We start from the raw sequence: 25029 nt of genomic DNA on the forward strand, positions 1-25029 counted from the left end.
CAAAGCGGGTTAAGTTTCGTACTAAAAGGAAGTGTTCGCAAGAACACCCCACTTTCCTCTCTGAGTCATGAAGTAAGGAAATAATCAGCCCAGGAAAACACAGTGATGCTCTCAGGATGACAAAAAGGGAGGTGAAACTAGAAGTTCATTCCAAAAGAAGTGGGAGGGGCAGTGGCTTGGAGTCGAAGACATGCTTTGCATGCAATGTCAGTTTTAGTCCAGGCATCTCCAGTTAAAGGAAGCAGGGCTTTGGGGGGGGGGGGTTTCCTGCTTAAGGCTTTGAAAGGTCAATTCCACTTGGAGGTAAGCGGTTGGCAACCTTTTGGTTGGCAACCTTCAGTCTCGAAAGACTATGGTATAAGCCAGGGGTGTCCAAAGTTTTTGGCAGGAGGGCCACATCAGCTCTGACGCTGTGTTGGGGGGCCGGGGAAAAAAGAATAAATTTACATGTAAAATTTGAATAAATTTACATAAGTTTACATAAATGAATATATTAAAGACGGACTTATATGAATGAATGAAGGTCTTGCAATAGCTCGAGACCTATAAAAGGCCTTGCACAAAGCAAGGCTTTCCTTTCCTTTGCTGCCGCTACTGCGTCACAGACGTGAAACAGCAAGAAGTGGAGGGAGCCCTCATCCCACAGCTCACGCAAGAGGTCAATCAGTCGCCGTCATGCTGCGAGCAGTTGCATTGGGCCAATGCGGGCTCCAACAAATCTCTGGAGGGCCAGAGGCTCATTGGAGACTGGGGCTTCCTGAGGGCCGCATTGAGAGGCCTCGAGGGCCGCATGTGGCCCCAGGGCCGGGGTTTGGGCACCCCTGGTATAAGCCTACAGCAGCCGGTATTCCCAGGCGGTCTCCCACCCAAGTACTAACCAGGTCTGACCCTGCTTAGCTTCCGAGATCAGACGAGATCAAGCATGTGCAGGGTAACAGTTGCTGGGTGAGAATGATTCTTGGTATTACTGAGGGGACTCTTATTTATTCATTTATTTTAACTCACTTTCTTAACACACACATGCGCACCCAGGTGGCTCATAATTATTCATATTTCAGGACATAAGAATGAAACACATAACATATACAAATTGTAATACTACAGGTCCCAGTAGAATCGAAACAAGTAACAACAGACAGTACTCTACGGCAGTGTTCTTCACCCTTGGGGTTGTGAAGCCTAAGTTGTGGGGTTGTAGCAACTTACTGGAACAAAAAAGGTCAAAGACCCCTGGACTAGAGCACCACCAGGTAAAGGGGGAGACATCTTCAGGTGCCAGGAGACTGTGTCCCAGTCCTACTCAGGTTCTTAGCAATTGTGCTAAAATAGCTTTCACTAGTGACAGGCTTCATGGTACTTTTGGTCTTGCTAGTAAGTATGTATATTTGGTTACAGTGAACACTGCTGGGAGAGCATTACAGGGGTGGGGAGTGGGCAGTGATGGGGGTGGGTTAATAGGGTCCTGGAAGAGGGTGTGGCATTGATAGTGGGGTTCCTAGTCTCATACTTTATATATTCATGTTGTGGCACAAAAAATGTTGAAGACCACTGCTGAAAAGGCAACCCCGGAAGTGAGATCAATCATCTCAGAGTCATTTTCTACAAATATTCTGAAGCGGCAACAACTTCTTTCCTCCAACTTAAAACTTCAGGGGTCTGCAGGTCAAGAGAAAGCTTATACAGTTTTCATGACAGTACGATGCTCACACGCACTTCAGTGGACAGCGGCATTTCCAAGCATGGCTCTCAAATGTTGCTATCTTCAGATACTGAACTTCTCTAACAATCTGTTCAGAGATAGCTTACAAATACAGTAGCTGACCTTTATTTTGCCACAGAACTATCTAAACTTGCCAGAGACCTACATGAATCAGACGGGCATCTAAAAACAAGCAAAATAAACAAAATGTGAGTGTAAACCTGTTGTGTTGGTTCCAGAGAACACAAGTACAGTACAGAGAATGACAGAATTTATACTGGATTGTCTCCAGGCAGGGTCAGTCCAAGAACTCCCAGTGTCTGAGCTGCTCCTTCCACTCTCTGGACTGCAAAAGGAAGAGGAGGAATAGAGCAAAAGGGGGCGTGCGGAAGAAAGGAGAGTGGTCGGCTATACATTTCTCTCTTCCACACTCCTCCTGTTACACACTCCTCCTCTTTTTCCAATTCAAGGAGTGGGAGAAGGAGCAGCACAACACAAGATGAGTGGATACAGGTGGGTGCCCCATTGCCAACTTTTCACCTAAATCGACCACCTCAGTTAACCTCATGAATGCACGGACCTGCTTCTGCTTCTGGGCTAAGGAATATGTTTGCACAGCTTAGAATCCTGCGGAAAGTGTAGTGTTGGACTTCTTAATTCATAAGAATATAAGAGCCCGCTGGATCAGACCAAAGGCCCATCTATTTCAGCTTCCTGTATCTCACAAGGATGCTTCAGGGAGCAGGCGAAACACAAAAAACCTGCATCCTGGTGCTACTCCCTTGCACTTGGCTTTCTGAGGTAGCCTACTTCTAAAACCAGGAGTTTGCATGTGCCCATCACACAGCTTGTAACCTGTGATGGACTTTTCCTTCAAAAACCTGTCCAATCTCCTTTTAAAGGCATCTAGGCCACATGCCATCACCACATCTTGTAGCAAGGAGTTCCACAGGCTAATTAGACACTGGGTTAAAAAAAATTTCTTTGGTCTATTCTAATTCTCCCGACACTCAATTTTAGTAGATGTCAATTTTAGATGCAACTCAGGCAATGCAACTAATAGGACACAAAAAGTATCACCATTTTGGAAAAAATACAGACAATAAGAACAAACTTTTATTTATTATGATGTGTTATGAAGGTGTACACACAAGCTTTGGCACTTCTTTATTCAGAACCGGTTCTTCCATCAAACCCAGAATATAACAATATACAAAACTGCCTGTGGTATTTTTTCAGTTAAAACATTTCATTGCTGGGAACCAATTTCTCATGAGGCCCTCAAATTTCCATGCAGAATCCAAACCATCTGTCTCCAGTACAGCAAACTACAATTTTACCGAATGTGCAACTCCCAAGAAGTCTGAAGCTGTAATTAACATGCGTCTGAAGGCAACCAGTGAAAACACCAGATTGTACTCTATTTAAATATGGTCTTATGAATCGTATGTATCAAAATGATCACCACCATATCCAAAACAATCGCACAAATAAAATCCCTCATTGTGCTACAGTGTGATCCAGAAAACAAAAGAGGTACTTTGGAACACCTGGACTACAGCAACACAGCTAAACATTACAAAGATTCCCAGATTTGTATGTTCTTTTCCGATAAAAACTTCATATGAGTATCTGAATAAAATGGGCAATACAGCATCATGTGGGCAAGTGATTCCACCCTTCCTGGTGCACATGAACAGCACCTGTCACTATAAAGAATCCCCTTTAACTTCCCACACATCATTACCGAAGGTATAACTACATCTGGCAAGTGAGACGGTCCTGTGTTTCTGTGGACGTTCCAGCAACCAGAGATACATAGCGGGCTGACCGGTTGTCAATGGGATCTGCAACTTCAGTGGCGAGCAAGTCTTGTTTGCTGTGCTTAGCAGTCTCTTAAGTTGGATATCCAGCTGCCTACACTTACGGCGCAATCCTAACCCACTTTCCAGCACCAGCATAAGGGCAATGCAACTCCAAGGTAAAGGAACAGCACATGCCCCACTGGCACAGCTATGTCAGTGCTGAAAAGTTGGTTAGGATTTGGGCCTTAATAACTCAGTAGGCTTCCAGTTGGGGCAGCGAGCCCAAAGAATCAACTTTGATACTGATCAATCTGATTTCCTTTACAAGAACAGAGGTACCTACTGGAGGGTACAAATCCTCCAAAAGTTGCTAGAGATAGAGGCAGTTGTCCTTCCAAGAACTATTTAATTGTGACTACATTCTTCATTCATCTTTACAGAAAAAAACACCTACACCTCCCGCTTTTACTCAAAGATGTTTTCCCAGCCCTTTATTTTACTGCCTTCTAAAATCACAGTACTGATTTGTTTCCAAGCATTGTACTGTACTACAAAGTATTGCATTGTTCACCCTTTATTCAACTGCTAGGCATACAGGCAGTGGGTGTGTCCAACACATTGCTAACAATTAATAGATCTAAGTAAGAAATTCAGTGGAAATGTCCTGTGAAACTATCACACTGATTTAATCGCACGCAGGGTGACACCAGTGCACACAGATCACAGTCAGTGGAAATATTTTCCAAACAGCTGCAAAAGTACCAGTTGTGGACAAAGAAGACAGCATCACACTCTCATTCACAAGTGTACCTAGATTTTATTTTGCATGGCAGGACGATAAGATCTGTGCAACTGGCAGGTTCATTTTGTTGCTGGCAAATCCCCACTCACCAGGGCAAACCATCTTGGGCAGACCACTCCGTCCCAGCCTCAGTTCCCTAGTTGCAAGCATGGACACTGTTACATGTTGCTGAAGACAACCTGTTGTACACAGCTTTTATTTACTCTGCGGATTATAAACAGCTCAAGATACACCTCAACAGATTCAGTGTAGTATATGATGGGGTAGGCTGTGTAGTGAACAGTATACATTTGCTTCTACACTAGGATCTATACCTCTGTTCATATATTTAACTTCCTGAGACCCTGTGGAGGGAGCTAACCATAACAGAAGGACTACTCACAATCATACCATTTTAATAAAGCATCCCAAAAGTTAAAAAAAAAAAGAGAAAGAGATTTAGGTACAGGTAACAGGCACAGCTGAAAGCATAGCTGTTTTAAAGACAGCTTTAGATTTTTGGGCTACTTTGTCTCTAAAGAACTGTGCAAAGTGTCATACAATAAAAACCACAATAAGAATTAAAATAATGTAGATCCAATTTGGCTAGAGCAGTGTTTCTCAACCAGTGGTATGGTTACCACCAGTGGTATTTGAGGTAGTGTCTGGTGGTATGCACGGAACCCCTGGACTCCTGCTGCCTGGCAGCGAGACCAGGAACGTGATGGAATAAACAGTCGGAGACTTGGCTCAGTGGGAAGAGCGCCAAAGCATGCTTTTCTATGCTTGAAAAAGCCCTCCCATCCACCCTGAGCCTTCTACTAGTGTTTGTTGCATCCCATCTGGCCTTCCAACCCAGAGGTACTTCGACTAGGTGGACCATGTGAAGAAGTGTCGACTCAATGTGCGGCGGCAGTAAAGAAGGCCAATTCTATGCTTGGGATCATTAGAAAAGGTATTGAGAACAAAACGGCTAATATTATAATGCCGTTGTACAAATTGATGGTAAGGCCACACCTGGAGTTTTGTGTCCAGTTCTGGTTGCCACATCTCAAAAAGGACGCAGTGGAAATGGAAAAGGTGCAAAAGAGAGCGACTAAGATGATTACTGGGCTGGGGCACCTTCCTTATGAGGAAAGGCTACAGCGTTTGGGCCTCTTCAGCCTAGAAAAGAGGCGCCTGAGGGGGGCATGACTGAGACATACAAAATTATGCAGGGGATGGACAGAGTGGATAGAGAGATGCTCTTTACACTCTCACATAACACCAGAACCAGAGGACATCCACTAAAATTGAGTGTTGGGAGAGTCAGAACAGACAAAAGAAAATATTTCTTTACTCAGCGTGTGGTTGGTCTGTGGAACTCCTTGCCACAGGATGTGGTGATGGCGTCTGGCCTGGACTCCATTGCACAAACCACAAATGCATCACCTAGGACATCACAGCCACAGGTAGGTGGTTGATATCTTGCCAGGAATGTAAGTGGAAACCTGTTCCGTAGCACATCAATCCAGCTGAATAAAGGTAAACTGCTGACACTTCACCCTTAAAACAATCTAATCAGAATCAGTGTCACTGCTCAAGTCATCCACGTGCAACGGACACAGGAGTCGGGCAGAACAGCACAAGTCTTCCCTACTTATCTACCTTTTTGTTCATGCAGAGCACGGGTGCCCAAATCCCGGCCCTGGGGCCACCTGCGGCCCTCAGGGAGCCCCCAGTCTCCAATGAGCCTCTGGCCCTCCAGAGATTTGTTGGAGCCCACACTGGCCCGACGCAACTGCTCTCAGTGTGAGGGCGACTGTTTGAACTCTCGCATGAGCTGTGGGATGAGGGCTCCCTCCATTGCTTGTTGTTTCATGTCTGTGATGCAGTAGCAGCAGCAAAGGAAAGGCCAGCCTTGCTTTGTGCAAGTCCTTTTATAGGCCTTGAGCTGTTGCAAGACCTTCACTCATTCATATAAGTTCATCTTTAATATATTCATTTATGTAAACTTATGCAAATTTATTCAAATTTAAAATGTAAATTAATTCTTTCCCCTCCCCCAGCCCCCGACACAGTGTCAGAGAGACGATGTGGCCCTCCTGCCAAAAACTTTGAACACCCCTGATGTAGAGCCATCAACATCACTGACCTCACCACAAACCTTGAATCCTACACAGTAATTAAATTACTTACATAATACTAGGAATGAAGGATCAACCCAAACAGGACCGTAAATGCATTTCATGACCTTAAATGCATTATAGGCCTGCAGCTGAAGGGCCTTAAAGGACCTTCCAGACATGACTAGAAGAGGCTTCCGGTTGCATCTGGGGAGGTGATCTGAGGCATGAGGAGGCCACGTTTGCATCCCAGAAGGCACCTGAATGCAACTGGAAGGCAATTCTGGTTTGTCAGTGCAAACCAGATGTGCCTTCCAACTGCATCAGGGAGACTTCTGAGGAGGCCAGTAGGTCATTCGCAATCAACCAAGGCATGGCCCCCAGGTAGCAACTGCAGCACTGACCCCCATGCGTGGATTTCATTGTCTGTGAAATTCTGAATCCATGGCGGGTCCTGGAACAGATTCCCCAGGGATAATAAGGAGCCACTGTACTGCATTTATTTCTTGGTGATCTTGGGTGTGTTTTTGTTGCTGCTTTTCTACACTAGCAACTTTGGAGACTTCCAGTCTGCATTGGGACCACAGCACATAGGTTTTAACTCTTCCCCCACCAGCAAAAAAAACCCACTTCTCAAACTACTATTTGTTCTGGAGAGAAAAAAAAAATGGTCTCAAATAGCAGATTTCCTCACAGGAGCTCGAAGAAGGGGCTGTCAGGGAAATAACATGGGGGGTTAAACTCTCCTTTTTCCCAATTTCGGTATGGAGTACGTCCCTTCCAACAACAATTTTTTTTTTTAATTAAAACAAAAATTCCAAAGCAATGACACCTTCAACATCATGTCTAGTAGCTTCACCACTAAATCAACCACAATATATTCTAGCTGTACCACCCAGATGCAACAGCAACACCAGCACAAGCTGCGGGTGCACAAAGGACCATCAGTAGATGTGTTTGTGTTGATAACTAAATAAAATAACTCACAACACACCACAATTTTCAAAAACCTCTGTCCAAAAAGGAGGAGTAAGGAACACTGGAATTGCATATTCAGTTGTGAATAAAAACATATGACATTTTGCATTTTAATTCAACAAATTAAACACACACACACACCATCACACCATTTTCAAACACCTCTAAGCATCAGATATGCTTCTCTGAAAACCTTTCCTTTTTGCTGTCAAGGGGTAAGAAACACCCTCAAGGTAGCATCCTTTCTCCAACAAAGGGGAACTGACCATCCACTGTGCCACGTCACAAAATGAACATGACCATTCTGAAATCAGACAAGACACTCATCTTAAGATGTGATCACTGTGCCACTGGCGACAAGTAGGTCCCATGAAAAACTGGACCCGAGTGTTTGAAAAAGATTCTGAAAGCCAAGCAGGCAAAAGCAATTTGGGGGAGTAGCATACTGACCTACAGTGCAATCCTAGGCAGGTCTACTCAGAAGTAAGCCCCACTGAGTTTCATGGGACTTGGGCGGAAATCTTAAATACACTTTCCTGGAAGTAAATTTTTCACATTTTTATGCCAACCTTCCTCCAAAAAGCACAGGGTGGTGTACACAGCTGCCCTCCTCCTTTTGTCCTCACAACAACCCTGCGAGGTAGGTGAGGCTGAGAGAAAGTGACTGGCCCAAGGTCACCCAGGAAGCTTCATGGCTGAGGGGGGATTTATTGAAGGCTTATTGAGGCTTACTTCTGAGTAGACAAGTATAGGGATTGTGCTGTTGGTCTCAGGCAAATATGTATAGGATTACAGCCTTAATCACTCAAGCTGAAATTTGCACACATCTTAAGACACTGTAAAAGTGGGTGTCAAGTTGTACAGTAAGCAGAAAAAGGACCAGGACTGGCTGCAGGCTTTGAAATAAGATGTCAAACCTCCCTTTTAAAATGTACAGTGCAGCGAAGGCTGGAGTGGAGTCACTTACGTTCCACCTTCTTCTCTCATATTGCTATGTGGGCAGCTACTAGGAAGTCTAGTGGGAGCGGGAAATTGCTAGCTTAATCCTCAGCTGCTGACCAAGCCACGAAGTTCAAATAGGCTGAGAATCTATTCAGATGGCACATTCTTTCAACTAAAAGGGAACATTTGCAGGACAGAGGAATCTTTCAGATGAAATATTCAAGGTGACTTCTGAATTTCCCCATACCTCCACAATGGCACCATGCTGCCTTATTCAAATACTTGTATACCTGCCCTTCCTATAGCTGGAACTCAGTAAAGGCTATTCCTCTGTAAGAGGAGAGTTACAGACTCAGCTTAATAGTTTTAAGAGGGAGAGGGCAGTATCCGCTGCCAGGGAGACACATCTCTCAGATCATCCCAAATTAAAGAACTGAGACAAACATTTGGCCATTTTCAACAGACAGATTTATTATATATGTCTATTGATACAAACATCCTGCCCTGGAAGGAATACAACTTTATCTCCCTCAGTTATGAAAGCATGCTGTGACACAAGAAACTTAATAATACGTGTGACATAGTAGCCACATCATGTTCATCCATTACAGCAAAAGCAACAAATAAAATAGATGTGTGGAATATTAAAAGATGAGCTGATTTACTGCGGCTTAGGTTTCTGGGGACTAACATCCAGTGCATCAGATGCATCCAATGAGTGCGCTCTAGTTTATAAAAACTTAAGCCATAATAAACTAGTCTTAATGTGCCAGAAAGACTCCTCATGGTCTCACCTAACAGTGCATCCTAAAATCTGAAGCCGTAGAAGTGGGAAAGAACATACTGCCAGGTTACTACCAAACCAAGCACATTCTTGGGACTGTGTCTCTCATTTGCAGACACTACGAGCGACTCACACATGAAGTAACACATGCAGGAATGTTAACTAATTTAAAGATCTCTGCCCCACCAAAGCTTGAACTCAAAATGGCTTACAAAGGACACCAGATAACTCATATCGTGCAATCTGCAAGATAGATTTAAAACGGACAAAATACCATGTCTGCTTAATCAATGAAGGGCTCACCCCAATAATAATAATAATAATAATAATAATAATAATAATAATAATAATAATAATAATAATAATAATAATAATAATAATACACCATGTGTAAAAATATGTTTCCAGGGTCAGGTTAAGGAAAATCAAAGAACTGGGTTTGGAGCTACAATGGGAAAGTCAGCACCAGATATAATGAAATGTCATCCAAAGCCTTAACTGCCAGCCTCTTTCATCCAGTCCATATGGCAAGGTTTGCTCCCCAAACATAGTTCATTCTGATAACATTATGGATGGCCTCCCAGTCTGTCAAATCAGGACACAGCTAAGTAGTAGCAGGGGAAGAGAAGACACAACAAGGTGAACAGGCTTGTCCAAAACAAGGCAAAACAAGACTAGTGGACAGTAGTACAAGTGACTCTTCAAATTAAACCTGAAACCATCTCAAAGCTACATGCTGCTCCTACTAGACATTAAGAACTGAAGTCTTTACATTTCAACCAGTCTCCTCTCCTGACAATAAACACTTTCAGAATGTCAAGATCAGACACTTCCTGTGCCATCCCGTCTCCCCCAACCAGCAAAGGAAGTTAAACGGAGTCAAGATATTGGCATTTTGCGGCAAACGGCAGTATACCAAGGGGAAAAAAAACACCCTATCTACACCTGCTCCTTGCTGGAGTAGGAAATGTCTTTATCCCAGCCAAAACGGACAACATGCTACGATGCCTTCTGCTGAACTCTTTAAGCCAGCTTTCCCCCCATCATCTGACCACTTGGCAGGAACACACAAGATCAAACACACTGGCTCTTAACAATGAAGCACAGAAACTAACCCCAAAGTGTGCAGGAACCTTGGTAAAAGTGCATTTTAACCAAATCGCTTTCCCTTTTAATGGATTAAGAAAAAGAATCCCTTTTCTTTGCTTGTGGGAACGGGGAGCCCCTTCCAAGCTTCTCGCAGATTATGCAATCCTTGCATTCTTTACACACACACACACACACACACACACACACACACACACACACACACACACACACAGAGAGAGAGAGAGAGAGAGAGAGAGAGAGAGAGAGAGAGAGAGAGAGAGAGAGAGAGAGAGTTCAGCCTCACCTGCAGTTCTAGCCCTGACTTCAGCTGCAACTAGACAGCCCCCCTTACTCACCTGAGGGAGCTGGATTGACTGGTCTTGAGTAGCGCGTCTGCCCCATTATTAGATTCTTCCAGGCAGCTCAGGAAAAGAAAAGAAAAAAGGAATCTATTCTGGAAGCCAACATTAGCCTTTTAAAGATGACAAGCCAACTCCTGAGGGTGGGAAAACGCATCCGGAGTCTGAGGAGTGAAGTGCAGCTGCTAGAACTCCGACAGGCAGTCAGAAGTGACAGTGGAGGACCTGTGGCCTCTGGACCTCTGGCCCGGGCACTCAGCAATGCTCAAACGAAGCTCCCATGCCAGCTCCCTTCAAGGAGGAATGCCTGTCATTCCAGAAGGCGTACTCTGCTTAGGGCTGGTTCTCAGGAAGGAGGAGGAGGAGGAGCCAAATAATCAACACCCTTGGCTCTTTAAACAGGAGTTTAAAGCCTCAGAAAGGGAGAGGGAGGGAGGAGCTTGGAAGGCGTCAAACAGCTTGTAAGCAACATTGCATTGCCACTGATTTTGCTTTTTGAGAAACACTCTGAGCTTCCAAGCTTCTTGGGCACAGACCAAAGATCACCTGAGACAGTCCAGCTAGACTTTGACACTTTGGAACTACTCCCCTGTACTCAAATATCAGGATGGCTGGCAGGCAGGGGTTTCATAGCACATGGCACAGATTTTGGGTGAGAGTTGCTGTCTGCAAAGAAGAATCCAAAAAACAGTTTGTTACTCTGAACTAAGAAATGCAGAGGACAAAAAGACAGGGTCGCACATGGTCCTTTGCATCATGCTTCTGTCCAGGTGATAGAACCCAGCATGCAATAAATTCTGCAAATCCAGCCAAGATTTATTCAAACCCCTCTGCCTCCCAACATCATCACTGTCCTCCCTCACTCATATTTTTATCCAAAGGAAAGATAGCCATTTTAAAACAGGCTTGTTAATGCAGAGTTTTAACCTTGTGTTACCACTTTAAGGGCAAAGTGAGCTAAAAAAATCAACACAGGCAACACCTGTCTGCCTTCATGACTTTCTTCGCCCACCAACCCACCTCAAAACCCTGGTGTGCTCCAAACATTCTCTTCCAGTCACAGCTTCAAAAGACAACTCAAGAAGATGTCCTATTGAACGCAAGTCTCCGTATCTAAAAGTTAACAGGTTGCATCAAAGAAAGTGAATCTTGATTATGCGCCGCAAAAATTAATGGGATGTACATTAGTTCAAAATTAACCTGCTTTTGTTGAGTTCACTGGTGCTTAAGCCATGAATCACTTTCTCTGGACACAACCCAAAGTCAAGAATTCAGGTTCTTATGCTACTCTGTTTCTATTTCATAGAGAAAGATTTTTAAATAAGACACAACTTGTGTTTGTGTTTTCAGTTATCTACTGTCTCTCAGTTTCAGTCTTCCCCATCTGGAATATGGGGATAATACTATTTATATACCTTACAAGGTTGCCGTAAGAATTACATCAAGATAATATATGTGAAGCACTTTGCAAGGTCAAAAAGTTTAAGTGAATATATTCCATATTAAAGCGGCTGTTTCCATGGATTGCTGCACAGCAGCCCTACAATCAAGCTCGGAAAACATCCTCTGGGGGCGGCGGCAATGCAGAATTCCACTCCTATAGCTGCAGAGATAACTCCACTTGTTGAAGCTGTCTCTCCTTCTAAATGAGGTTGCTAACCTTGCAAATGGAAAATGGACAAAACCCCAAGTTATTCTGGATTCCAAGATAAAGGTTCACCACTCTTCATATCCACCAGACTTAGAATCCATATTTTAGACCAGGGGTCTCCAAACCCCGGCCCAGGGGCCAGGCGCGGCCCACAGTGAGCCTCTATGTGGCCTGCGGCCAGCCTCTTGTCCCCTGAAAACCTCTGGCCAATTCGACTGAACACGACCAGAGTTGTGCTCTGATTGCATCTGGAGGGTGTTCTGAGGGCCAGAGAGGCTGAGTGAATGAGCCCACTCATTCAATTATTCATTCATCCAAGTTCCATCTCTAATTTATTTATTTAAATTTTATATTTAAATTTTTTCCGGCCCTCAGCACTGCGCCAGATATTTCATGCAGCCCTCTGGCTAAAAAGTTTGGAGATCCCTGTTTTAGACAACTGACGCTGTCGTCGTTAAGAAGCTACATTTCTAGCCCAAGTTGCTTGTTTCGAAATTCAAAGAAGGCCTTTTAATACTTTGTCACACAGGAGGACTCAAAGTCCAAAGGTGCAGGTTGTCTGAGTCAGCAGATAAAAGCACTCTCTCTTGCTCAAGGAAGAGTCAAGGAGAACCATCTAGGAGGCCAAGTGAAGCAGTTGCCTCAGGCAAGAGAATGATAGGAAGTGCCCATCTCTGTCTGCCTACTTGCCTCCACTGTTGCTCCTCCTCCTCCTCCTCCCTGAATTGGAAAAGGAAGAAGGGGATAGAGAGGAAGAGGAACTGTGGAGGGGAGGAAAATGCTGAACTAGAACACTGGAGAGCAGCAGGAGCAGATGCAAGGGGATCAGCATCTGGTGTGTTGCCTCAGATGTCATGAGATCTTGGGCCAACCCTGAGGAGAAGCCATTTCTGCTGCCAAGACAAAGGAAATAGAGCAGTGATGAGCAGCAAGTAGATTGGTGAAGACTGCCCACGTAACCAACCAAGAAGAATACTAGGGAATATTCAGCTTCAAAGTTTAAAGAACATTTCCCTTTAAGATATGGCTAAAAACTTATACAGGGATTCTAAGAAAGAAAAGGACAAAATTTCAGAAGTGAAGTTGCTAAAGAGTCTCAACACGTATAACCTGATCAAACTCTAACCTGATCAGACCCATTCTCAAACTTTGTGAAGAGTTAGCCGTCTCAAGGTAAACCGAGCGTAAAACTGACACTGTCTCAAAACTGATCTGGGATACTCAATCAGAAACACACTCCACTGAAACCACTGTGATGTGCTACCAAGTGAATGGAGATGAGGTCAGAGAGAAAGAAACTTGATCTAGCAGAATTTCTCAATGTCTGTACCCCACTATACCACTTCACAGGGTCCACCTATTCCAAGTACCACCAGAAGTAACTGGCGATTACTTCTGGATTGGGAAGCCAGATGCGACATGACCAACACCAGTAAGAGACTCAGAGTGGACAACAGGGCTTTTTCGAGCATGGAAAAGTATGAAAGGTGGTAGGTGCCCAGGGGTTCCATGAGTACCACTAGACAAGTACTACTGGTGCTACCGATATGACTGGTTGAGAAACACTGCTGTAGCACATTTCCTGTGTTGCACTGATTTAGGGCTGGTTCACACATTACAACAATGACAAAGGCCCAGCACTTCTACAGTGACATTCCTGTGTCTGGAAATGCTTGGGAAACATGACTTTAGGACAGCAGTTCTCAAACTTTTCAGTCTCTGGAGCCCTTTAAAAGGAGTTTCGGGGAGCCCCACTGGTGCATGCATGGAGTGGTGCAGTGTTGACCCCAATGCTGCATTACTGACAGGTGGAAGAGGAGGACAGAGAGCCATGAACAGGGAAGATGGAAGGGACAGACAAGCAAATTGGGGGAGGACAGATGGCAGCCACTTAAGGTATGCTCATGGAGCCCCTGGTCTCCTAGGAGCACACTTTGAGAAATGCTGCTCTAGGGTCTCGAGTCAAATGAAGTATTCTTGGGCCTTTTTGCCAGGTTTTCAGATATGCAAATACACTTTGAACAGTCACAATAAAAACATGGGACTCTGCATTTTGCTGCTATAGAAGCAGCAGTTGCAGCCACAATACCATTTCACCTGGTCGAATGTGATGCATGCTGAGAACAGACAAAGTGAAACTTACTCTGCCAGAGCCTGTTTAGAAAGAATATTCTCCCAAGAAACATGAAAATGTTGAGCCGATTCTTAAGTGCAGTAGGATTTTCACGACCACCTAAAATAACTTGTACCTTGAAAGAACGTGTTTCTGCTAAAAGTCAGGATAAACTATATTTCAGGAGGATTTGCAAGGTGAAATGCAGTCGATGCAAGTCAATAGGGCAACAGTAGCTTTGGCTGCAGCAAGGGGGTGAACCTTCAAAGCTCCTCTGCAAACATTAATAAAGCTGCAAAGCAACGATCTGGTCTTGAAGACCTGGGTCCAATACACCAAGCTGAGTTCAAAACACCAATACACCAAGCTGAGTTCAACACACCAATACACCAAGATTTACCGGTTGGCTCTTTCACCTACTAGGTGAGGCAGGAATACCAGCAACCTCCCTTAAAAAAATGTTGCACAGATGCGAAGATAAGAAAAATTTTACTACCTGTTTGATGCTTCAGGTCATACCTGGGAGCTTCAAGGATAGGCTGCCCCTTGAAGTCATCAAGATGAACGGCTTCAGTTTAAGTTAAAACTTCCCCTGTGCGTACTGAGACTAAAACTAGCTTTGCACAGGGCTGCCCTAGAACATGGTTTAGAGCAGGAGTGTCAAACATAACACCTGCAAACCAGATACGGCTCCCAGAAGCTCTTTATCTGGCCCCTGTGATAATTAGGCTCTCCCAGCACCACCATTAGATACTCTCAGGTGCTGAGCTGCAAAGTGACAACTCAGCAGAGGCGGCAGTGCTGAAATGGGGGTCCGCTATCTGCTTCCTCTGCTGGTAGCTTCTGGTTAGCATTCTCACTGTTGACTCCTATAGCGTACATCTAGCTGCTACAAGTCTAGGATCTCACTGCCTGCTTCCTTTTGCAAAGCATTTGCAAATGAAGAGAGGTGAATTATGAGTGTGAAGGGGGGATTTGAGTAGGGTTTGCTACTATCCACAGTTTTGGATATCAATGGCAGCAGGAATGCATCACCCACAGATATGGGAGGACACCTGCACTAAGTGAGTGATTCTGCAGCGATCTGTCTAACCTTCTTGAAAAGTGCCAAGGTGCGGCTTTTACCTCTGAAGCCCTAAGCAATCCTGGCATCTCATCTCTTAAAGAGAAAGCCTCCTTAAAATAAAATATTGCCATCATTCACGGTCAAGTGAAAGCATCACACACCGCGTTTAGACAGCAGAGACTGACAGATAAGTTCTCTCACATATAGTTTTTGGTGGGAGATTCACAACTAAGAGAAACTGCTCTCTCTGCAATTATCCAAGCCGATACCCCTTCCAATGTTTCAGTTTGGTTTTGCAAAGAAAACAGACTAGTTGACTTGTCTTCATCATTTAGCTTAGTTTCCTTCTATAAAGAGATAGGGTATGCTCCTCTTCCCAAAAACACCATTTATGAAGTGGCAACTGTTTTACAACAGGTTTTTTAAAAAGCAAAGAAAGCGGGTGCAAAATACAATGTACATAATATGGATTGCCAGACCACTTTGTGATACCTGAGCAGTCTCACTCATTGGATTGTAAAGATGGCCCTGAATAAGTTCAAGTTAGAGTTTGTCAACCAGTGGTATGGGTACCACCAGTGGACCACCAGACACCTGCCACCCAGTAGAGAGACTAGGAATGTGCTGTTGGAGTTGGTGCAACTTCATCTGCTGTCCAGAGGGGGCAGGATGCTGTCCAGAAGGGGTCAAACTATGGCCCAGTGACTCTGACCTTTCTACCTGTTCTCTCTGTGATCCTTGTGGGGTGTGGCCCTAACCCTTTATCCTTCCCTTCTCCTCTGAGCACTTCCTCTTGTCCTCTGACCACCAGCCTGTTAAGATGGCACACACCAGGGCTCTGATGCCCAGGCCACCTTGAGCACAAGGCATGCAGGACAAGGCAGCTCCAGGGCCTTGCCATCTTTAAGTAATAGCTGAACCTCTGATCCTAATCAGATGCTGTAACTATACACTCAAAGGAACTGTAAGTAAATAACTTCTTTTTTGCAACTTTAACAAGCCATTGCCTCTTGGTCTTTTTTATAGATGAGCAGTCAGCCGGGTGAGGGAGGTTCCCTGGGGTGATACCCAAAGAGGAGGGATCTGTTGCTTAAGCTACTCTGCTTCCCCCCCCCCCAAAGAGGAAACTATTTTTAATTTCCTCCAACATGTCCAACCAACAGTGGTAGGAGGCTCAGCTCAGCAGGCAAAGCTCCAAAGCTTGCTTTAGCATGCTCAAAAAAGCCCTCCCGTCCACCCTGAACCTCTTACTGGTGATGTTGTGTCACATCTGGCCGCCCAATCCAGAAGTAACTGGTGATTATGTCATCACCAGTTACTTCCAATGGCACTTTGAATAGGTGGGCCATGGGAAGTGGTATAGAAGAGGACAAATCTTGAGAAACACTGGTTTAAGTCATTTCAAAAAGGAGAATAAGCTACTTAATAGGAACAAGATGAAGGGATGGTAGACCTGCGACAAAGACCGTATTATGGCTACACTTCACTGGCCAGATTGGAATGTGACAACAGGGCATTAGAAAATCCCCACTTACACTTGATCTACACACATCATACCAAACTAAGGGCCCGGCTGCTAGAAAGACTGCACAGTTATAACTTAAACAGTAGCTCTTGGTGGATCCTTGCCCCAGCCTCCAGGTCCCAAATCTCAAACAGGAAATGAATTAAAATGCCTCCCAAGAATAGTGCTCTCAGGTATAGTCTTACAGAAAAAGCCTAAATACTCCAGCGAATATTAAGTCATTTAGACAGTAAATGACAGAGTTATGACAAAAGAGCTGAGCTGCTGCTAGCCTGAACTAGCCATCATCTAGACAAGTTATTTATAGCACTGTCCTTGCTAGACCTAGCAAAGGTGGTTGCTTGCACAGACCAATTCACCAGAAAGGAAGGGCCTTAGGAAATTTGGGGAGATTGTAGTAGTATTTATTACTTCCAGGGGTCGCTGAGTCAGATCAAGATACCCATGTGTAAGCCCAACATCACAGACCTACAAAAAGATCCAGTCACAGGCATACGAAGAGGGTGGCCAGGGTACCACCGGCCCCAGGAGCCAGGCTACGGGGGGGGGGGCGCAAGAAGCCATCCCAAGAGGTTTAAACTTCTCTTTCAAGAGGAAAACGTATTGCTTTTAAACTAATTTGTCAATTATTTACTGGTATGATCATACAGGTCCATCCTATTTATACACGGATTTTTTGTACATGGATGTGACTCAACACGAATGGCCACTGCAAAAGAGAAGGAATGTGCTGGTCCTTTAACAATAGCCTCCTAAATGAGAGGGGGGGCCAGCTGGCTGACAATCCATCAATCCTTCTCTCTCCAGCGGCTCCTCCCTTCCCTCTGAGCACGTTTGCATTGGTGAAGGGAGGGACTGAGTGAGGCGCTTGGAGGACACTGATTGATGGGTTGCCTTCTTAATGACTCTTACCTTAGAGTCAAAGGCTGTTTTTCAATCACCAGAGCAAAAAACTTGGTTTTTTAAATGGATTTGCTATAGTGCGTTTGTTGCCATCCACGTGAGTGCTTGGAACGGAACCCACGCGAATAATTCGTCTCAACCTGTATATACAAACTTATATATAAATATACAAATATAAATATCTTCTTCTCTGGCCATTATTATTATTCATTTCAGAACTATTATTGAAAATAATTTTGTTTGGGGGGGGGGAAGTGCCAAAAATGTATGGGCCCGAGGTACCAAATGACCTTGGAGGATTCAGTAGCCTCCTACACCAGCAATTCCCAAACTGTGAGCTGGGACCCACTGGTGGGTTGCAATCCAATGTTTGGTGGGTTGCGAAGCCGTGAGCAGAGCCTCCCTAGTGATGGAAAGATCAGATAACTAATTGCCTCAAGCCCTGAAGCCACTCAAAAATAATTGCTAATTGCCCTGGAACAAGCTCAGCTCCTGCAGTTTGCAAGGAGCTCAGCTCCCACAATTTGCAAGCATATGTAATTACGAGGAGATAAAATGTTTCAGCATCTTTTTTCTGGTTACGATTACTGTAAATCAGGGGTGCCCAAACCCCGGCCCTGGGGCCACTTGTGGCCCTCGAGGACTCCCAATCTGGCCCTCAGGGAACCTTTAGTCTCCAATGAGCCTCTGGCCCTCCAGAGACTTGCTGGAGCCCATGCTGGCCTGATGCAACTGCTCTCAGCGTGATGGCCAACTGTTCAACCTCTCACATGAGCTGTGGGATGAGGGCTCCTTCCACTGCTTGCTGTTTCACATCTGTGAAGGCAGCAAAAGAAAGGCTGGCCTTGCTTTGTGCAAGGCCTTTTATAGGCCTTGAGCTATTGCAAGACCTTCATTCATTCATATAAGTTCCATCTCTTATATATTCATTTATGTAAATTTATTCAAATTTGAAATGTAAATTAATTCTTTTTTCCCCGGCCCTCAACACAGTGTCAGAGAGTTTATGTGGCCCTCCTGCCAAAAAGTTTGGACACTCCTGCTGTAAATGAATAAATATTTCTTTCCAGATCTTTAAGGCTGCAATCCTAACCATACCTTCCTGGGAGTAAGCCCTATTGACTATAATGGGATTTGCTTCTGAGTAGACATGCATAGGATTGGGCTCTAAGTATCATAACCCTAGGTGGGTTCTGATAGATCATCATTTTTAAAAGTGGGTCCTGGTGCTAAAAAGTTTGGGAACTACTGTCTTACACTGATCCAGAATCCTCCACACAGATGCTGCTAGAATAAGCAATGAGCCTACACAAGGCATACAACCAAAGTGCCGGAGCTCAATACAGACCCTGAGAGCAAGCAATGACAGATGACTCAAAAAAGCCAGCTAAGTTACATAAGGTGAGGGGAGACAAACCCACAAACTGACACCATGAACAGCAACTAGAAGCTAAGTGGGGCACAAGAGACATTCTGTATCAAGCGTTGATACCGAAGGCGTTCTAAGTGTAAGCATTGCAATAATCCCCTTCAACAGAATGAAGACAGAGGGGAAAGGACCTTACTTTTTAAAAGTATCTGCTGCTTTGGCTGCCCACAGCTGTGTTGATGCTTAGTAGGTGATGGAGAATCAGAGACTAGTTACAACTCCATGGAAACTATTATGATACTAGATTGTATATATGTCTTGCCTTATGTTCAAGGCGCCTAAGAGAGTCCCCACCAACTCAACATCTCAAGACATCCGTAAAGCGAACAAACACCATTTCAGATACAATACATACTATACAAACAATGCATACTATTCCTACTGTAAACATGGAACTGACTTATAAACAGCTCAATTTCAGCTTTCGGGGATTTAGAAAAGGTTTCTGAATGCTTGTGGAAGGTCTTCAGGGTTGTTTTCTGGCAGGTTCCCACGGCTGGTTTGTTCTAAGAAGAAGGGCATAAAAGAGAAGGTTATGCCACCCTTGCAACAACTGATGTCACATTGAGGGTATTTCCTGCAGGGTCTTTCCAGCAGTCCTTGGGAATAAGAGGACTTATTCGAGAAATATGGGGGGTCATTATCCACAGGAGATCTGATCCCGGCCCCCCCTACAGATACCAAAATCCACAGATGTGGAAAGTCCTCAAAGAATCTCCTGGATGTGATCAGAAGCATGTTCCAGTCACATTTAGAAAGTCATGTGTGTTCCCCTTGGGCCTCAAAGGCCCTTCTGGATGCCTCCAAAAGGCACTTCTGGTTTTTGCAGAAACTGCTTTCAAATTACGGTGTTGGAGAAGGCTTTTGAGAGTCCCCTGGATTGCAAGGAGATCAAATCAGTCAATCCTACAAGAAATCAACCATGACTGTTCATTGGAAGGACAGATACTGAAGCTGAAGCTTAAATACTTTGGTCTTCTCATGAGAAGGGAGGACTCTTAAAAGACCCTGATGCTGGGAAAAACTGAAGGGACGGCCGAGGATGAGATGGTTAGTGTCACCAAAGCAATGAATATGAATTTGGACAATTCAGTGCAGGCTCCAGCAAGTCTCCAGAGGGCCAGAAGCTCATTGGAGACTGGGGGCTCCCTGAGGGCCGCATTGAGAGGCCTCACGGGCCGCATGTGGCCCCAGGGCCAGGGTTTGGGCACCCCTGGCCTACAGGAACAATGCAGGTTCAGTCTCTCTCTAGCACCGTTTAAATCAAAGTAACTTGCCAAAACAATGGACAGGCATGAACAACCACCGGAAGCAACTGTCCTATTTTCGGATAAACACTACCATATAAGCCACAGCGATGTGTCAACATCATCAGCTGTGCTTGATGTTCGATGCTTCATAGCTCCTTTGAGGCTTTTGGAGCGACTGGGAGCAATAACAGGGAAGCACTGAAGTACCTGCTCCTCCATAAGGACTGCTGTCATTCTCAGGTTACACAACCTAGAATCTTCAGTGACTCAGACATTCGTGGCCCATGAATCAATCACAATGGAGTTAACTGCAGGAGGAACCCTTGGGCCAATCCAAACAAAACTAAACCTTCTGTTCAAGAGAAGCAACAATAGGGCTATTCCTTTACAAGTACCCTGGGAAGGGCAAGCACCAGAGTTAGCTAAACAGAGATTCAAATCGAAGAGAGATAAGAAGTGTCCTTATTGTCCAAAGCATGTATCAGCACTGAATTTTTTAATATTCTTGAAAGGAAACCGAGACAGGGAGAGAGAGAAGTGAGTGCATTCTGAACATTTTAAAATACTTTTCCTCCCTGTTTCATCGGGTTCCCTACGATCACCCTTCTCACCATCCCGAGTGCCCACGGTGGAGCTTAATGAACTTGCTGGATTTTCTACCAACTTTTAAATGTTGCTTCCGGGCTAAGCAGGATGTGCTCATCCAAGAGGCTGACTGAGATACTCAGGCAGCAGACTGGCAAGTGACACATGCCGCCTTCCACCTGCTTGCCTCCATTACTGCTCCTCCTCCCATTCCCTGTGTTGGAAAAGGGGCAGAGGGGAGGAGAAAACGTGGAGGAGTGTGGTGGGTCCAAGGCACTCTAGCCCACCACTCTATTTTCAGTCCCTGGATTGTCAAAGAGAGAGGGGCGTAGAGTAGGAGAGGCCGATATATCATCAGATATGTGGAGGGTAAAACTTGGCATACTGCCTGAGGAAGTCTTGGGTTGGCCCTGCGGCTATGACCTCCTGTGTTCATAAAACATGAATTCACATAGCTGAGGCACTGGAGAGTGAGAAAAGTTGCCATTGGGCTTATTGTCCCCAACACAAACTCCGGACTCCATTTCAATTACTCCCTCCTGCTTCAAGGGCATAGGACTGGAACTCACAGTCCAATCCTATGCATTGGCTACCCAAAAGTAAGTGTGTTGAATAGGGCTTACTCCTAGGAAAGTGTGCATGGGACTGCAACCTCAATTATTTAACTGAGGAAAGTGTGTGATTTTAGTTGACTGATTATGTGTATCCAAATATACAATGGGCCCTCCTTATCTGCGGATTGGGTACCCACTGATTTGACTCAGCGCAGGTCCCAAACCTCACTTGATCTCCCAGACAAGACCAGAAGCACGTTCCAGTCATGCCTGGGAGGTTATTGCCGAAACCTGAAGTGCCTTTCTGACACTTCTGGGATGTGATGATGTCACTGCTAATTACTTCCAGGTTCTGAGCGGCTGAGGAGGTGGCGGCAGGAGAAGCTTGCGGAGGAGGTGGTCGGTACGGCAGGGCTTTTTGATCTTCCTACTGTGCTCTTCCGACTTCTCTGAGAAGCCAGAACAGGGCAGCAGGGAGACTGAAAGGCCGCTGCAGCAGGAGGCGGCAGTGGTGTGATAAGGCTTCTCGAGGACCACCAATAGAGGCCTCATGGGTCTCATGTACCCCACAGTCCGTGCGCTGGACCACCCCGAGACGGGCAATATGAAAAGTGAACAAAAATTCGTTTGCTCTAACACAGGATTCATTTTTGTAGATGCAAGATAATTTTGTTTATTTAAAAAAGCCTCCATAAAACAACAGTTCTTGACCTCCTTGAAATAAATGTTTAACCTTTCTGGATTTCTGGAGTGCCCAAGACTGGAACGCTGTCGTACATAGATAGATGCCAGATAGATGATGGGTAAATATTTTGATTGCTTTTCAAGAGCTTCAAAACATCAAGAATGCCAGACTGAGACACTGCAAGCTCTGAAATTCCTTGCTGCTACTCTGGCAAAGAATCCTCCAAACAGAATTCCTAGGCAGAAGGTTAAAAACAAGACCAAGGGAAGCACATAAAGAATGGTCATCTCTGGAGGAAAGCCCAACTAGCAGGAGGATAGTTCAAAATTACACAACAGTCAAACACAGAAAGCGATGGCATTTGGGCAATTCCATACTTCAGGCTGCCGAAATAAGAGCATCCACAATTATTCAGACTAGTGCAGTGTTTCTCAACCAGTGGTACGGATACCACCAGTGGTATCTGAGGTGGTGTCTGGTGGTACTCTTGGGAACCCTGGACTCCTGCTGCCCCAGCAGCGAGAGCAGGAATGTGACACAACAAACAGCGGTAGGAAGCTTGGCTTGGCAAGCAGAGCTCTAAAGCCTGCTTTTCCAAGTTCGAAAAAGCCTTCCCATCACCCTGAGCCTCTTCCTGGTGCTTGTTGTGTTGCATCTGGCCTCCCAAACCAGAAGTAACTGGAGATGATGTTATCACCAGTTACTTCCAGTGGTACTTCAATAGGTGGTCCATGTGAAGTGGTACAGCAGACTAGTTCTCAATCATCGTTTATCACTGCAGGTGCATGTTATAAAAAGCATACCACATACACATATAGATCTCTGTGCCTGAAGATTACATTTATACCAAAAATGCTACCTTTTAATGCCTTCCTAAAGGCCAGAAGTACCCAAAACTCTGTATTTTAAATAAGCAGGGAATAAAATACATATTTTTATTTGTCAATGCCAAGAAATGGCAATCAAACCTGGACAGAATATCCCTTCACAGAACACAGGCATCCGTTGCATAATACTGCTTTCTTTAGCACCAATACCTTGTAGAGGTCCTTGCCCTGGCATGACTGACAGTCATTCAAAACAATAGAAGTAGCACATTCTGGGCTAATCAGCACTCATTTCCTCACCACTACATCAACTATAAATTCAATAGTAATGCCGCATGCAGGACTCAGCTTTTGGGGAAGGTATTCCCCATGCTATCCAAGGTATTGCTATTATGTCCAAAAGCAAGCGGTACCAGTCAGTATTGAAACTGGTTGATTCAACGTACACAACGCCTGCACTGGAAGTGGGATGGAGTGGGGGGAATATCCAACAGAAGTACAGAACTGCCAAATCTCAACACGAAATGGGGTTGAACGTATCAAATTGTTGTCAGATGTCAATGATTAAAATCTTACACACAACACGCAAATTTTAACATCCCAGATAGCCACCAGATATGTTCAATTTATTTGCTGTCTAGTCCAGTGCTACCCAATCGGTGGTACTTGAGGACTGGTGGCGTTCACAGGACCCCTGGACCCCTGCCACCAAGCAGCGAGACTAGGAACACAACACAACAAACAGTGGTCAGAGGCCCTGCGTAGCAGGAGGCTTTTCTGCCCTCAAAAAAGCCCTCCAGTCCACCCTGAACCTCTTACTGGTGTTTGTCGCATTGCATCTGGCCTCTGCATCTCTCACACTGCATCTCCCAACCCAAAAGTAACTGGTGATAATGTCATCGCCAGTTATGTCCATGGTACTTCGAATAGGTGTACCATGTGGAAAAATCTGGAGGAAAAAATCCATTACGGGTTACAAGCCATGATGTGTAGGTGCAACCTCCTGATTTTAGAAATGGGCTATGTCAGAATGCCAGATGCAAGGGAGGGCACCAGGATGAGGTCTCTTGTTATCTGGTGTGCTCCCTGGGGCATTTGGTGGGCAGCTGTTTGATACAGGAAGCTGGACTAGATGGGCCTATGGCCTGATCCAGTGGGGCTGTTCTTATGTTCTTAACTACAATTCCCAGAAAGCCTTGCAGGTCTCTTGTTATCTGGTGTGCTCCCTGGGGCATTTGGTGGGCCGCTGTGAGATACAGGAAGCTGGACTAGATGGGCCTATGGCCTGATCCAGTGGGGCTGTTCTTATGTTCTTAACTACAATTCCCAGAAAGCCTTGCAGGTCTCTTGTTATCTGGTGTGCTCCCTGGGGCATTTGGTGGGCCGCTGTGAGATACAGGAAGCTGGACTAGATGGGCCTATGGCCTGATCCAGTGGGGCTGTTCTTATGTTCTTAACTACAATTCCCAGAAAGCCTTGCAGGTCTCTTGTTATCTGGTGTGCTCCCTGGGGCATTTGGTGGGCTGCTGTGAGATACAGGAAGCTGGACTAGATGGGCCTGTGGCCTGAGCCAGTGGGGCTGTTCTTATGTTCTTAACTACAATTCCCAGGAGACCTTGCAGGTCTCTTGTTATCTGGTGTGCTCCCTGGGGCATTTGGTGGGCCGCTGTGAGATACAGGAAGCTGGACTAGATGGGCCTATGGCCTGATCCAGTGGGGCTGTTCTTATGTGAAGTGGTACAGCAGAGGACAAATACTGATCTAGTCAACAATTTCAAAATTGTCTCTTGTATCACACTCTTGTTTTTCTTTCCTCCCCTTCTCACCCTCTTCCTTGCAAAAGTCTGTCTGCCTTTTCTATTTCAACTTTATTCTCTTCAAATAAATCAGTGTCCTTCA

At 45.0% G+C, this 25029-nt stretch overlaps 1 protein-coding gene across 5 annotated transcripts in view; it reads right to left on the bottom strand.

Moving 5' to 3' along the window:
• Nucleotides 1–25029, bottom strand: part of PHACTR4 (phosphatase and actin regulator 4) — a 136340-nt gene that overhangs the window by 45166 nt on the left and 66145 nt on the right. Inside the window, exon 1 of one of the 5 annotated variants that reach the window (XM_066638883.1) lies at nt 10540–10826. The exons of the other annotated variants lie outside the window; for them this stretch is intronic. Within the exon in view, the coding sequence (XP_066494980.1) occupies nt 10540–10585 (46 nt within the window). The 5' untranslated portion in view covers nt 10586–10826. Of the gene's footprint in view, nt 1–10539; nt 10827–25029 lie in introns of those variants that run through there. 5 annotated transcript variants of the gene reach the window in all.

The sequence above is a fragment of the Tiliqua scincoides genome, chromosome 10, assembly GCF_035046505.1.
Source record: "Tiliqua scincoides isolate rTilSci1 chromosome 10, rTilSci1.hap2, whole genome shotgun sequence".
Classification (NCBI taxonomy): Eukaryota; Metazoa; Chordata; class Lepidosauria; order Squamata; family Scincidae; genus Tiliqua; species Tiliqua scincoides.